Source organism: Acanthochromis polyacanthus, chromosome 7, assembly GCF_021347895.1.
Source record: "Acanthochromis polyacanthus isolate Apoly-LR-REF ecotype Palm Island chromosome 7, KAUST_Apoly_ChrSc, whole genome shotgun sequence".
NCBI lineage: Eukaryota > Metazoa > Chordata > Actinopteri > Pomacentridae > Acanthochromis > Acanthochromis polyacanthus.
The window spans coordinates 26,531,195-26,546,401 of record NC_067119.1 but is presented as its reverse complement, the minus strand read 5'-3'; the positions used below and the strand labels follow the sequence as shown (position 1 = coordinate 26,546,401).

General features: G+C 39.6%; 1 protein-coding gene across 1 annotated transcript; it reads right to left on the bottom strand.

Annotated features, from left to right (window-relative positions):
• Positions 1 to 3,336: 3,336 nt before the first annotated feature.
• Positions 3,337 to 7,357, bottom strand: tmem230b (transmembrane protein 230b). Its single transcript, XM_051951159.1, has 3 exons — positions 7,008 to 7,357; positions 5,471 to 5,593; positions 3,337 to 3,734 (listed from the first exon to the last, which is right to left on the bottom strand). Exons 1-3 carry the CDS (start codon positions 7,101 to 7,103, stop codon positions 3,594 to 3,596), a joined length of 360 nt encoding a protein of 119 aa, XP_051807119.1. The 5' UTR covers positions 7,104 to 7,357; the 3' UTR covers positions 3,337 to 3,593.
• Positions 7,358 to 15,207: the final 7,850 nt, after the last annotated feature.

Genomic DNA, 15,207 nt, shown 5'->3' with positions numbered 1-15,207 from the left:
AATATGATCTCAGCTGTGCACATACACAGCAAAATTGAAGATATCTCTCCAAAATACACTTATTTTGTGTTTTGTTAAATGTCAGCTCAAACAGTTTAAACGGTTCTAAACTAGTGCCGCTACATTAAGTTTCAAGGGTTTTTTTAATGTAAAAACAGTAATTTTCCATGGACAGAAGTGCTTGTCTTGAAGTTGTTTTATGTTCCCATGAAAGTAATCCCTTTGTGAATTAAAATGGCTTAGCTGTAACTCTTCACAGAGATGTTTCTTCTAAACTGTGCAGATTTATGAAGTCCCTGCTTCTTCCCCCCCCCCACCCTTTCGTCACTCGCTGTAACTCAGGCACACCAGCTTACCTCTAAAACACTGTGAACCTACTGTACCCTGCACAATCGCACGTTGTAATATTGGAGTATTTCAGTCATACATGTAGAAATCGTAACGTGATTCTAAGGAATGCAACTGCAATGCTCAGCAATTCTTTTACTGCTTATTTCACTCATGATGTGTGTTTCAGCATATAAGAACACCATATGAACACGTTAACAATGTAAAAAATAAATCATTTTCACCTCACGGAAGTTTTAAAAGCACCGAGGTTTATTAGAGAGCACACATCAAAGTAGGAGATAAAGTACAAATAAAGCACAATTACCAGGAACAATGCAGCAAATCTCTATTTTCTCTAAGAGGTTTTATGCGCGACTGCTTTTTGAAAAGATAGGCCGCATTTACAGGGAAAAAAAGTTTCTGAGCTGATTTAAAGTGCATTATCTAATCAGACTAATACCATTTTGTAGTTGCTCGCTGATTGAGTGGACACATTTAGGCAATGAAAGAGAAACAAAGACAGGACAAGGAACTATCTCTTAAATTGTCCACTTAGCAAACAGCAGGTTGCCAGACATCTGAACGGATTATGGAAGTCCAACCTTTACCAGCAGTGTGTTCTAGTACATATGACATTATCCTGCTGAAAATTGGAGTGGCAGCCTTACCTTTAACCAGTACACTTTCAAATTATGCTGAAACTGATTAGAGAGGTAAAGGTTTGTTGGTGCAGATTAACAGAATGTCAGGTCCTAATTGCTTGTGTATTCCTGTTTGGCTGTGTTTACTCTCACAGACCAGGTGCACCATATGGAGATCAAAGGATTGTATTTAATCACACGGAATCCTTCAAGAAAGACCAGCTAGGAAGAGTAAGGAGGCACCGACTGAAGGGTAAGGCAAGCCGTGCCTTACAGTGTATTCATCATATTGTAGAAAACAAACAGCACCTAAAAGACAGACCTCTTGCACCTTCTGAACCACCCTGAAAAAGGTCTTAGCCTTAGATGGAGTTTATTTAGCCTTAGCCTTAGATTGAGTTTACCACCCGCTTTGGGCTACATTCCCAAACTGTTGTTTGTGTTTATGGCCATAAACAGGCGTGCTCCCGCCTACATCTCAGAGCTGCTGGCAATTTACCAACCTGCCAGGACACTACGCTCATCTAGCCACACCTCCTTGGTTGTTCCCAGGGCAAGATATAGAAAGTTTGGTGACCGCTCTTTTGCCGTTCTTGGCCCTAAGCTCTGGAACTCTCTTCTATTGCATTTACAGTCCATTTCTGAACTAAATGTTTTTAAATGTCGTCTGAAAACGCACTTGTTCCGTGTAGCGTTTGACGCTTAGCTCCTTTTAGAACTGTGTGTTTTTAAAAATGCTTTTATATCTTTATTTTATTTTACTGTTAAGCGCCTTGTGCTCCTTTTGGCGGTTGGAAGGCGCTTTATAAATAAAATTTGATTGATTGATTGATTAGCAGAAAGAAAACCTCCTAACGCGGGGGTGTCAAATTTGCGGCCCACAGACCAAAACCGGCTCTCCAGAGGGTCCAATCCGCCCAATGGGACGACTTTGTAAAGTGTAGAAATTACAGAAAAGACAATAACTGTAAATTGTAAATTTATAAAACTAAATTTTAAAATAATTTCTCTATCATGACAAGTTGTTTTCATAAAGTAAAATACTATACTTTTCATTCTTCTTTTGAAATTTTGTCTCATTTTTGTCATATGTTGTCTTTTTTTTGTTTTTGTCAGATTTTTTTTTTGCAAAGACAGGGACTTTGTGAATTCAGTGATATCAAGAATGTCTGTTTACTTGTGCCTGGGAAAACCCCAAGAAGAAAGAGGAAGTGAATGGACTTTAAGGGTTTAGATATCTCCTGGAAAAGGCACACAGTCATATATAATGCCAGTCTACCACTTAATTTATTCTGTACTGCCTGACATCCTTACCCATGTTTGTTATCTGAAATTGATTTAATTTGACACAGTTTTGGCTTCCATTTTCCCTGCCACTGAGATTTCAGGTGGACTATCTCACATTAAACAATACAGTCGATCCTCGCCACATCCCTCGTTCACTTTTCGCAGTTTCACTGTATCCCGGATTTTTAAATTGTATTTAGTATCGCAGACTTTTCGCTATATCGCAGGATTTTGAGATATTTTTTATACATTTATTGTTTTGGTTGTTTTGTGGTAAAATAAGTATGTTGTCGCCTTAAAAAATTTAAAACAATCTAAAAATATATTAAATATAATCATTAAAACATATTAAAAGAATATGTAATCGAAATAAAATGCGTAGCGCACAGTGCTGGGCGCTGATTGTCTCAGCAACCGTAGCATCCTCTCCTCGGTCCTCAGTGTATAGCAGCATTCAGCATCTGGCCTTGCCCATTCTCACTGTGCAGTACATTCATCTCATCGCCATCAGTACTGCATAGCTAGTTCATCTTCATCATTTAAGTTGTAGTGCATTCACTGATGAGTACCCATACGGAATTTTGTATGTTGTTAAAATTACATAGGTTTAAAAGTGCAGAAAGTGTTTAAGAGCATAGGAAGTGTTTATGAGAGTGTGGGAAAGGTTTATAAGAGTCTAGGGAGGGTTTATAAAGCCTTAAAATATATAAAAATAATAAAATTAACATGGTTTCTACTTCGCGGTTTTCCGCCTATCACGGAGGGTCTGGAATGTAACCCCCACGATAGGCAAGGGACCACTGTACACTGAATAAAATGTCAGTTTTATCTGGCATGGACATGATTTGATTCTTTTTGGGGGGGAAAAAGACTGAAATTATTACATTAAAACCTTTAAGCTACCATAGTGGTAACTGTCCTCTACATAAAAGTTAAAATACATTATAGACTTCCCAATAAGAGGCCATGACATGACATTTGAGTTTTAACATTACTTAAACATTTGGTAAATAGCGTCTCTCTGTCTCATTACTGATAATCTAAATGATAATGACAAAAATGGCAAATTACAATTACAAAAAGGAAATATTGGTTTATTACTCATCAAGCTATCAAAACAAATGTACAAATTAAACAATATACTGATCTGGCTTCAGAAGAGCAGCTTAGGATTGCTACGGAGGCATAAAAATCCTCCAGACAAACGCTATAATTAAGAGGAATGATGAGACATCCTTTTCTTTAAAGGTGTCACTACTTTAAATTCAGCACAAGCAACACAGTGTATGATTTCATGTTAGCACAGCAGGACTGAGGCTGACGCTGCACTGTAGCTCAGTCATCAAAGTCTGGGATATCATCATAGGAGTACCCTGGGTAGCCCTTTGATGCATAGTAAGCTATCCGTAGGTGGTAAATTCCAGGCAGGAAGACGAGGATCCCGATGATGAGGACCGGCACAGTTCGGTCTGTGTGCTGAAAGAAAGAAAAACACTTGTTCAGTCAAGATTAGCAAACTGTTTGTTCTGCGTGATGTTGTAAAAAAAGTAGGGATGGTTCCATCCAATCCGCTGGATCGATATCGAGTTCGATCCAGGCCAAAATGACTGGATCGAGCATCGGAGTTTTATATTAGAACTCGTTTGATCCGATCCATAAGCCCAATCTGTCTCATATATCCTCATTTTCACTTTTCACGACATGCCGTAACACAGACGAGCTGTTGCCATGGTTGCCATGTGCCCGTGTTTTCGTCACGTGACCAGAGAGTGAACAGAAGCTCTGAATGCCTGGAGAGCTGTGGTCGTCTCTTCCGTGTGGAATTATTATATGCGAACGGAGGAGAAAAGTAAAATAGCTGAGTGCAACGTTTGCAAAATGAGTGTCTCAAGGGGTGGCAGCAAAACCGGACATTTTAACACAACGAACTTAATAAAGCATCTGCAGAAGCATCATGGAAAGCAGCACGGAGACTTTTAACAGGCGAGTGCAAAACAAAAAGTGAACCGCGGCAACCATCGTTGCAGGAAGCACTACAAAGGAGTACAAAATTCGCTCCAACGCCAAAATATAACAGAGAAAATTGTCGAGTTAATTTTTCTGGATGACCAACCACCTTGTGTGGTGGAAAATGTGGATAGTTGTAGTATTTTCGTGTGAACGCGTGCGCCTTACGTTTCACTCTGTGGCCACTTGACGGCTTTTCTGTTGTACGTTTACTGTTTTTTTGTTGTTCTTTTCTACTGTTTTTCGGGTTAAATGTGATTAAGTAGCGAACTGTGGACATGTTTTCGTGTTAAATGTGATTAGGTGACAGGTCTCTCCTCTTCTCATCCACACGTTGGTGTCTGAATGGCATCAGGGGAGATCCTGCGCTGCTCTCAGCTTCACTCGCATGAGAACGTTAGGACAAGCCAAGGTTTAATAGCCAGATATTATTTATATTCCATCAGTATTGTACACGTGTCAATAAAATTATTGTTCACTGTGTTTTACATGCAGTACAACATCAGCGGCTGCATGCAAAAGAAGAAAGACACTAGATTGCACTGTCACTGTTTACCCTTGTTTTTCAGTTTTTGTTTTGGTGCAGCAAATCAGGTGTATAGCCTAGATTTTTATGGTTTTGATTGTGTGTCTTGAGAATCCATGTGCAACTTACTGAGTACTACCTACATTGTTCTACTGGAGATGTTATTATTTTATGTTAATTCATAAATTATTTATTGCAGCCCTGCAATGCCACTGAGGTGTAATGTGACTTTTCTGTTTATACACTGGGATTATTTAGTTTAATTTAAATATGTGCACCAAGTTGCAGTTTTATTTCAAACCTTTGAATGGTGCAGCTGGGTCTGTTGTGTTTACAAACGCTGTTAAAAGCGATGTGAGCTTTAAGTTTTAATAAAGCCACAGCAGTTACACATAACTTGTTGTCACATGTTTTCCTTCTTTCTTTAGGGGACCAGAACAGCTGTTGTACAATGAACGTGGTGTTTTTAGATGTCAGTGTCAAGCAAATTACATCCATGTATTATTAACAACTTTTAGAATGACAAAAAGAATCATATCGGTATCGGATCAGTATCGGCTGATCCTGAAGGCTGCAGTATCGATATCGGTATCGGATGTGAAAAAGTGGTATCGAGCCATCCCTAAAAAAAAGGTTGGAACAAAAAAAAAAAGAATCTCTGCTTTGAAAAAGTACTCACTTTGACGCCAAAGTAACCGGCCAGGAGAAGGGCTCCGATGATGATCAACAGAGAGCCGATTAAAAAGAGGACAGTGGCGAGAGCGATGGCTTTGTATGGGACTTTGGGTGGGCTCCTTTTGAACTGCAGAGGAGGAGACATTTTTAATTAAACCACTTTTCTCTGACACACGAGGCCCTCTACAGCGCTGTTTGTTTTCCCACTCATTCACTCCATTAATTTGACTCATGAGGTGCCACAAGTTCTCACAAGTCTCTGACTGCTAGACAGAAATTTTCTATCATTGAATCCCTGAAACTGTCACATTATATAATGTACTGAAGCATGCAAATAAGTTGATCTAATTCGTTGACTAAATACTTCAGTAAGTATTTCCCAACTGTCATAACAAATTTACGTGTTTGTTGAGCATCATTCTGCCTATGAAACACACAGACTGTCTCTGTGACTCTGAAGGAGCTCCTTCCACGTATGTAAGGTGATTTTAGCTGGTGACTGGAGATGACCCAAGAAAAAAAACATGAGATTTGAAAGGGTGTTTTAACAGCTTCGCCTCCTTTAGATACTGAAGGAAATCATGTTTCATTCTCTACTCACTTTTTAAAAATCCGTGTCTTATACATTACGTTGAAGTGTAATAAATAATTTGTTGTAATGTGTGGGAATGTCACCAAGTACATTTACCCAAGTGCTTCAATCAGGCACAAGTTTGAGGTACATGTGCTGTACTTGAGTATTTTCATTTCATGCTACTTTCTGCTTCCATTCCACAACATCTCAGTCTATCACTACTTTACAACCTCTGTTAAAATAAGATTAATCCATAATGAAAATAATGAATTGCAGCTATTAGTTCGAAACAAGCTCAATTTAAACCAGTTACATCAGTAAAATTATGCATTTACATGAATGCATTATTAGTAATAATCTAGTGATGACAGATGGATAATATCAGAGTCACACGGGATATTCTTCTGGGGAAAAAAACCTTTAACACTTTCATTTAGGGCTGCATAACATTTGCATTTATTTAGACAAACCATGTGACTGCTATATGTGTAACAATTTTAGTGGAAACTGTATTTTTGGCTTCCTTTTATATGACAGGAAGATATATTACATAAATATTATGCTGTAATTTTTACTAGCATCTGTACCAATCTTGTAAATATTATATATAAGATGGTTTGTTGTGACAAAACCTTATCAAAAACTTGCAGTGTGGATATGGCACTTCCATGCTGCAATTTAAATCACATTTTAATATATAATATTGATTGTTCAGTCCTACTTTCAGTACACTTATGTAATGATACTTTACTTAAACAACATTTTCACTACAAGGATTAACCTCCCACAATATAGTTAACGTTTAGAAGATGATGAACTACAACCTTCAGTCTGTAATTATAGTAAGGCAGTCATTACTGATAAGAACTGCATTACACAAGGCATACATTACACTGTAATGCCTGAGGGGTATTGATTGACTTTCTACCCCCTCACAGTACGATCTAACAATAGTAGCATGTCTTACCTGTAAATCAATGTATCCGTCATCATCAGTGGCTAACCTGGAGTACCTAACTTTGCTGTTAGAAATCCCCTGGGACACAACACTGCGAGCAGGCATCTTCCTGGGCTGCTAGTTAGTTTGCTAACACGTTGTTTTCAGTGTTTTCAATGCGACAGAAGCAGCTCAGCTACAGAAGCATAACCATCATCGCTCACAAGCTGTCAGTACCGAAATAAAGCAAAATATTATACTTAAACTAACGTAAGGCGGCTACAAGTACTTTAAACGCGTTTTGAGACGACTTAACAGCAGGGTGTTGTCTGTTTTGGACCTTTTGCATGTAAGGAGCTTCCGTGTTGTTGATACGCAACTAGACTGCGCATGCGCAAATCGAAGCGTCTTTCGTGATTGGGCGGAATTCTCGGTTGTAAAATGTAAAATATTAATGCTAGTTGTTAAAATTTAGAAAGTGAAATCACTCTGAGGAAAGCACACCGAATAAAAGTGTTAACTTGTTCACTTTTTATTCAAGTGGTGATTTGCACCGCGATGTAGCTGCCACAAGAGGGCGCTGTCGAGTGTTATTTAAATGACCAGGTCACTGTCACTCTGCTGTCAGGATCACAGATACAGTCTGTGGTCAGGATTCATCTCTTCCTGTGGATGTTCATTTCCTGAGGTGTTCTCTCGAGTCAGCTTTTTTAATCACACTGTGAACTCAGATGATGGAGTTTCTGTTTAGCCTGCAGATATCTGATACAGTTCCAAGTGACAGAGAGAGAAGAACACAGGCATTCCCTGAGGGTGCACAATATTTATTTCACATACTTGTATTAAATATTTAACAAATAGAAAATGGAAGCATTCACAGACTCTCTCACACTGTACAATTATTTTGAAAATGATGCACAACATCTGCCGCTTTCACTCACTAATGCATCTTTTTGATTCCCAGTTTTCCCGAAATTTGGTTAAGGCCATGATTTGTAAGAAAAACTGCTGCATCTACTTGTTTAATAGTAAAAGCAGTCTCTTCCTGTGTGAGAGGAGTTGCTTCAGTCACCTGTGTATGCAAAATTATCTCTGCCAGACATCAGCCATCTCTCTGGTCATGCACAGCAATAACCTGCTCCGTGAACGACTGACCATGAAATAGGCAATAGACTCAAAAACAGCATCCTCTGACAACCCCGCTGAAATCAATAATTAAAGATGTTGCGGTAGTCGATTGTACTTTTCCCTGTTTTTTAAAAAAAAATCTGTTTTCACATTCCCTTGCTGGTATGTGGGAAATTGGACTGTCTCATAGACAAATATAGACTCTCCTTTAGGTAGACAGCTGCCTGGCCTTGAAGCTACACACCAGTGGATGATTGTGAGCTTTCTGTTGCAGCTATACGTTCAAGAATAAATATCCACAGACTGTACATAGTCTACAAATGCACAGCTATTTTCAAGAACAGCAGTAATAAGGCCAAAGTATGTTTTGATAAGATGCGCTTGCAGCGTCAATAACACACATTAAAGTAAACACTGGCAGAGTCTGAGTCTTGAGCCATCATTAGAACACTAGGTGACCTTGACTTCATGTTGAATTGTTGTAGTTTAAGGCCGTTCTCTTGATCTCATGGGGAGATATAATATCACTCATTTGTGTTTCATATTCCTGATGTTTTTCACTAAATGCAACATGAATTGTCCTGCACCACTCTATGTTCTTTCTTCTCGTTCAGTTTTTAATGCATTTTTAGAAGCCTCTGCAAGACATAATCTCCATTAATCTGTCCTGCTTTACAATTGGATTTCATCTTTGTTTTTGAGGGATTAAACAAATGTATTTTCTCTTTTGTAGGCCACTTTGAAATGCATCAGTATTCCAATGCACCGTGTAGAAATGAGCCACAAAAGCCCTCCTTGAATATTTGATTTTGTAGATGTTTTATGTTCCCTGCTGCCATCCTTCAGTGCACCAGCTCTTGACAGTAAGAGGTAAACTTTGCCATTTGCTCCATCAATCCGTTTCTTTACTCATATCTTAGTGTGCTTTATGACTGCATGCTGGCTCCACTTATAAGTTATCACCAAGTCTGCATCACTGGTGCATCTTCCTTTGCATCCCATCTTATTTTTGTTCCGTCTCCTCACTTGGATGTTCAGTACTTACAGTCAAGGTCGCTGCACAAGCCGCTTAACCTTCCTCAGTATGAATTTAGAAACACGGCTTTAAATTTATCTGCTGCTCGGCCTTGAAACAATCGACCGGACCAGCTAAATCTGTAATTGTTTTACATTCATAAATTCAAAATGAATGGGCTCAGAGATGGACCGCTGATGGAATAATCTCTCGGCGTTCAGACATTACATCAGCTATTGTCTACATGTCACATCTGTCTGTTTTGCTGAAATGTGTTGGTTTTATGATTTCATGGGGATTTTCTTGTAAGTTATTGATGAAGTGTGTTTCCCAATACAAATTACAACAACCGCTCAATTGACATCTGGAGTTCTGATTAATTAATCAGATGATCGGCAAGACTGTCACCAGTCAGGAGGGGGGCAGAGCGCGGTGTCATGCTAGATAATCCCTGCCACTAGACCACGATGCTTGTACAGAAAAGCATCAGAACAGATGAATGTGCTGAGCCCTCGAGGTGTGTATGTGTGTGTGCATTTATACATATGCATGTTAAGAAGACAGCAGCAGTCGCCCCCTTCTAACCCCTGAGTACGACACTGAACAGTAAGAGAGCAGCATTTAGGCCATAATTAGTGTCCTGCTCCTGGTGGAGTTGTGTCTGCTGAGATAATTAGGTCTCTCTTCATTACAGCAACTGCAGATAGAGCCACGACTGGAGCCCAATAAAAGCCTGAGCCATTATACCACTTGAGCATCGTGCTTTCTCCCCACGGCTCAGCCTTTGCACGCTAAAATCCACCAGGTTTCAGAAGTGATCAAATGTGGCATGTGGGTGGTGCACAGGTGCTACCGAGCAACAGGCTTTTCAAAATTTAAAACAAGCTCGCACTGTCTAATATAATTACTTTATTTTTAGGATCATTGAGCCACGAGCGGAGAGGAGGAGATAAATGATTGAGCTGATTTGTGGGTTTGAGTTTTGTTTGTGTGTGTGTGTGTGTGTGTGTGCGCTCAAATATTGAACGTAGGATGAAAAGTAATGGGGGCACCGTCACCGTGGTCCAGACTGAAATATCTCAACTATTAGATGGATTGCAGTGAAATTTTGCCTAGTCTGCCATGAATCCTTCCACTTCTGATGATTTTCTGGCTTTTCCCTCAGAGGCACCACTTTGCTGATGGATCACGATGAACTAGTGATCCCTTAACTTTTCATCACTTGCTCAATACTTTGACTAATTACTCATACCTGCAAATCTATTAACATTCCCATCAGCCCCATTTGTGTTTAGTTTTAATGAGTTCTTGTATAGTGAACATAATAAATCTTACCCCTGCAAGCTAATATTGTCATTTAACTCAAAATACAGCCTCCCGGAACCTGTATTATTGCTGTGGACTTGTTTTGTTCATATTTTAGTGCTTATTGTGAGAAATGAGTGGCGTACATCTTCCAAAAACATACTGAGGTAAATTAGAACTCTGACAGCCACTTCGTCAGCTCAATTATGAGCGTGCATCTGTGTAATAAAATCACTTTTTAATGACTGCCTTTTTGCTTGATTGAGCAAAAACACTGGCTGAAATTGCCACTGTGAATGCATAACCGTGTCGGATTCGTGTAGCCGATTGAGGATAGTTAAATACGAAAGGATCTGTCTGCTTTGATTGAATCACAGAATATTGTCACTTGGCAGCGAACACCAGGAGCTCATGTAATATTCATACCAAACAGAAATGATGATGTGATGTCTAATGCTTTGGCACTCACACCATCCCAGGTACTGTATGTGAGCACACAGGATGTTTGCAGCGAGACACAGCGATATGTCTCGTAATTCTGCCCGGCTCCTCTGATGAGTCAAGTGTTTTTTTGCTCTTTAATCTGCGTTTCAGGTGTGAGCCTCGGGTTAGATGGTGTGGGGGTGGACAGCTGAATGCTGTAACTCTGCCTGAGGAGCTTCATCAACGCGATGACGGAATTGATCACCTTTATTTCACAATGTCAACTCTGTTTTTTTTTTCCCCCTCCTTCAGCTTATGAGAATAAAAAAATCACTGTTGCTCAATGGCTTCGAGGACATGATGACAACCTGGCACGAAAAGTACAGTTGCAATCAGAAACGTTCAGCCCCCACAAAGAAAGTAGGAAAGTTTAGGACGAAACTTTTATTGGCAGAGTCAGATTTTGCTTTAAATTGAGCTTTTATTAGTCAAATTATACAGCAAATGAACAGAGGAAATGAAAGGCATAGTATTTTATAGTAGCAGGATCATTTGTTAATGCTCCCATGCCACACTTATTCAACCCTTTAATGATATTGCTGAATTTAAAACCTGCTCCTAGTCTGCAGGAACTGAAGTTGGTCAGAAACCCAATGGGAACTTAGCAACCCTTAATTTTCTTCAGCTGTGATGTGTTTACATAATGATGTGATGTGTTTGTATGCAATCAGGGTGAGGACTAAAGAGCTGCCACAAATGCTGGGAGAGGAGATAATTTCACTGCACCAGAGGGGCAATTGGTAAAAGACGGTTTTCTGTTTGTTAATGTGAAACTTCATTTCGATTTCTTAATATGTACAATATACACATCCCACATCGATAAAAAACACAAATGAAGACCCACAATGTGAGCGTAAAATGAGGTGAAGAGGCTCAAACAAAGAAAACAATACAAAACATGCATTTACAAGCATCCTCATATCTAATTAACTTAAATTTTAACTATAAATACACATACACTGATCGGCCACGACATCAAAACCTCTGACGGCTGACGTGAACAGCGGTGATTATCTTGTTACAATGGAATATTTCGAGACGTGGGATATTTTAGGCAGCAGTCATTTCTTGAAGTTGACGTGTTGGAAGTAGGAAAATGTGCAACCATAAATATCTGAGCCACTCTGATACAGACAGACCAATCATTAATGGCTAGACAACTGGGTCAAAAACATGTCTTGTGCAGTGGTTTGTACCTCCCAAAAGTGGTCTAACGAAGGACAAAAACTATACTTCCATAAAAAAGTGACCCAGCAACAGGGTCGTAGGTGCCAAAACTCACCGGTACGGGAGATGACAGCTGACCTTTGTGGTCTGATCCTGCAGAATTTGAAAACCGTCATGCTGGTAATAACAGACAGGTGTCAGGTGCTGTGTGTGGGGCTGTGTAGCTGCAGAACAATCAGAGGGCTCACGCTGACCCCATGCCAGCATCGCAATGGAAGAAGGTGACCCAGTCTAATTAGTCACGTTTTCTCCATGTCGTGTCATGTGGTCAGCTGGCTGCATTTGCATCGTTTGCCTGGGGAAGAGATGGCAGCAGAATGCACTATGTGCTTAAGGGAAGCAGAGACAGTGTGGCACTGGGGACTTTTTTTTTTCCACAGGAAACCCTTGTGTCCTGGAATTCGTGTGATAGTTATTTTGACACCTACATTGTTGCAGAACATGCACACTCCATGGCAACAGTGTTTCCTGATGGCAGCGGCCTCTTTCAGGAGGATAAGGCACTCTGCTACAGTGCAGAAAATATTCAGGTAGGGTTTGAGCATGACAGTTACATTTGTTGACTTGCTCTTTAAATTTCCCAGATCTCAATCCAATCGAGCATCCGGGTTGTACTAAATAACTGGAAGCCCCACCTCACAACTTACAGAACTTTAAGGAAATGTGGCTGATCATGTGCATACAATATATGATATAAATTTAACCTTCGCCAATTGAAACTTCAGTTCCAGCACAGTCCTTTACATAGTTTTTTATTACTCAATTGTTGCATCCCTATTTGCATTTTTCTACCTGTTACAAGACAAACGACAGAAAACTAACAAAATACAACAACCTGAAGCAAAATTTAAATGTAAAAGTCACATTTTCTTATATGCTTGTAATGCCTCCCCTCATATGATTTTAAATTGAGTTTATTTGTTCCTTTTGATGGCTTTTGGCCTTTTAATGTTCAAATAGGGAAACTTTTTTTTTTTTGCTGTACCAGTATAGTGGTATGGAATGGTATGTGGATCTCCAAGGTCTGAGGATGAGTTTCTTTAAAATAATTACAAAAAATAATGATCCTGCTCTGTGGATGCCTCACTACACCCTATAGCTTACCTTGAAATATAATCAGCGAGAGATTAAAATGTAATTCGTTCCCCAGTACCTCTGAAAACCAATAGTTTATATCAAATCATATCTTTCAAATTTTGCTACAGTCACACAATGTGTGGACTGTGTAATTCCACATTTAAAACAATTCTACAATATACTTGTATTATATTTATTGACTTTATCTCCTATACGATGCATCTTTCACATTGTTGCACATTGCTGGACTGAATATGGGAAGATTTGCAAGACACTAAGCATCCCTAGAGACACCGTTGTCATGTCATCAGGACAACGAAGAAAAATTCCCATCATAATGCAAAACCTTTATGTCCTGGAATTCGTGTGACAGTTATTTTGACACCTGCATTGTCGCAGAACATGCACACTTCATGGCAACAGTACTTCCTGTTGCCTCTTTCAGAAGGATAACGTGACCTAATGAAGGCTGGAACAAGTGTGTCAAAACCAACCATAAGCAGATCAGCTAAGGACTTCATGACGCACTCTTGACCAAGAATCAAATGGCGTGTGGACTGGAATACGCCAAAAGAAACTTGGAAGCCTGGAGAGTGAAATCGTGAAACTAGGACTGTTTGGCTATATGTGGATCAGCGGCTCGTCTGACACAAGATCGGAAAAATAGTATGCAGTCACTGTGGGGCAGTGGTTTATGACTGAAACCTCACAGCAAGAAGCTTCTAGATTTGAACCTGTTGGTCTGCTGGATTCTTTCTGTGTGGAGATTACATTTTCTGTCTTGGTCTATGAAGGTTTTCTTCAGATGCACCAGCTTTATCTCATAGTTCAAAGAAATTCATGGTAGGGTCAAAGGTGATAGATTGTCTGTAGGTGGGAATGTGAACATGAAAGGTTGTCCGTCTCTTTCTGTTAGACCTGTCAAGGTGCACCTCACCTCTTGCCCGGCTGGGACAGGCTTCAAAGTAGGTTTAGCTACTGTGTGGATGGACTGACCAACCAATGTATTTTGCCAGTCCTCTTACGTCCTGGTGGGGTGGCATCTCAGTCTCAAGATTTACATCCCAAAGACAATCTTTGAGAAGATTTAATGAAAGCCTTTGCAGCATGTGTAGCACATGCAGAAGCCATCAAACTTCAATGAGCAGGAAGATTGTGCACTAGAAGAACTGGCATCAGAAGATGTGCCCGAGGTTATGAAGGCTAACACCAAATACTGAGGCTGAGGGTGGACCAGTGCTCATGGACATTTACGATACGATACAACAGGATATGACACGACTGGTCAGTGTTTCTCATTTAAACTCACTTGTATGCATCACTAAACACTCTTTGTCTGCGTACTATGACTTTTTCTTCATCTAATTCTATATTTACCATCATAATGCCTTTCAAGGTAACGGTACATGAATATTTCAGACTGCAACCGCAGCTATTTCCAACCTGAATTTGCCTGTGAAATGGAAAGCATTTTGTATGAACTGAGGTGTAACGTTAGCTATCTGTGTTCACCTGCTCGGATGGTTGAAATATTTACCTGTGACTCTTTTCCTTTCCTTTTTTCTCTTTATTTTTTGAAGATTTTGTCAAAGTGAGAAACATAGGAGAGAAAAGCTCTTGATATGCAATTAAGGGGAATGTCACTGTAAATGCCAACATTAGTGTGAATGTTCAGCTCAGGTTTGTTGCTTCTGTGACGGGAAATGTCTCTTCCAGTGCACAGATATTGATTTCAGTGTCTTTCAAACTCAGCAGTCCGCCTCACTGCATGGGCGGCTCAGACAGGTAATTACTTTTCCAACAGATAGCACGATAAATCCCATTAACATGCAAAGACACAGGAATCAACTGGCACGTAAGAAACATGAGCATCACTTCACCGCTTTATTATTTTAATCATGTTATTTAAAGCACGGCTGTTTCCCTGGCTTGTTTTTAATTCATAACTTAATTACACAATTATTGCTGCATTAAATACTTATATAGAAAGAGGTT

Excerpts from the sequence above, each read along its gene's own strand:
- tmem230b (XM_051951159.1), bottom strand. The coding sequence starts at position 7,103 with ATGCCTGCTCGCAGTGTTGTGTCCCAGGGGATTTCTAACAGCAAAGTT. Across the intron at positions 5,594-7,007 it reads ACGGATACATTGATTTACAG|TTCAAAAGGAGCCCACCCAA; the intron begins GTAAGACATGCT and ends CCTCCTCTGCAG. Across the intron at positions 3,735-5,470 it reads CCGGTTACTTTGGCGTCAAA|CACACAGACCGAACTGTGCC; the intron begins GTGAGTACTTTT and ends TCTTTCTTTCAG.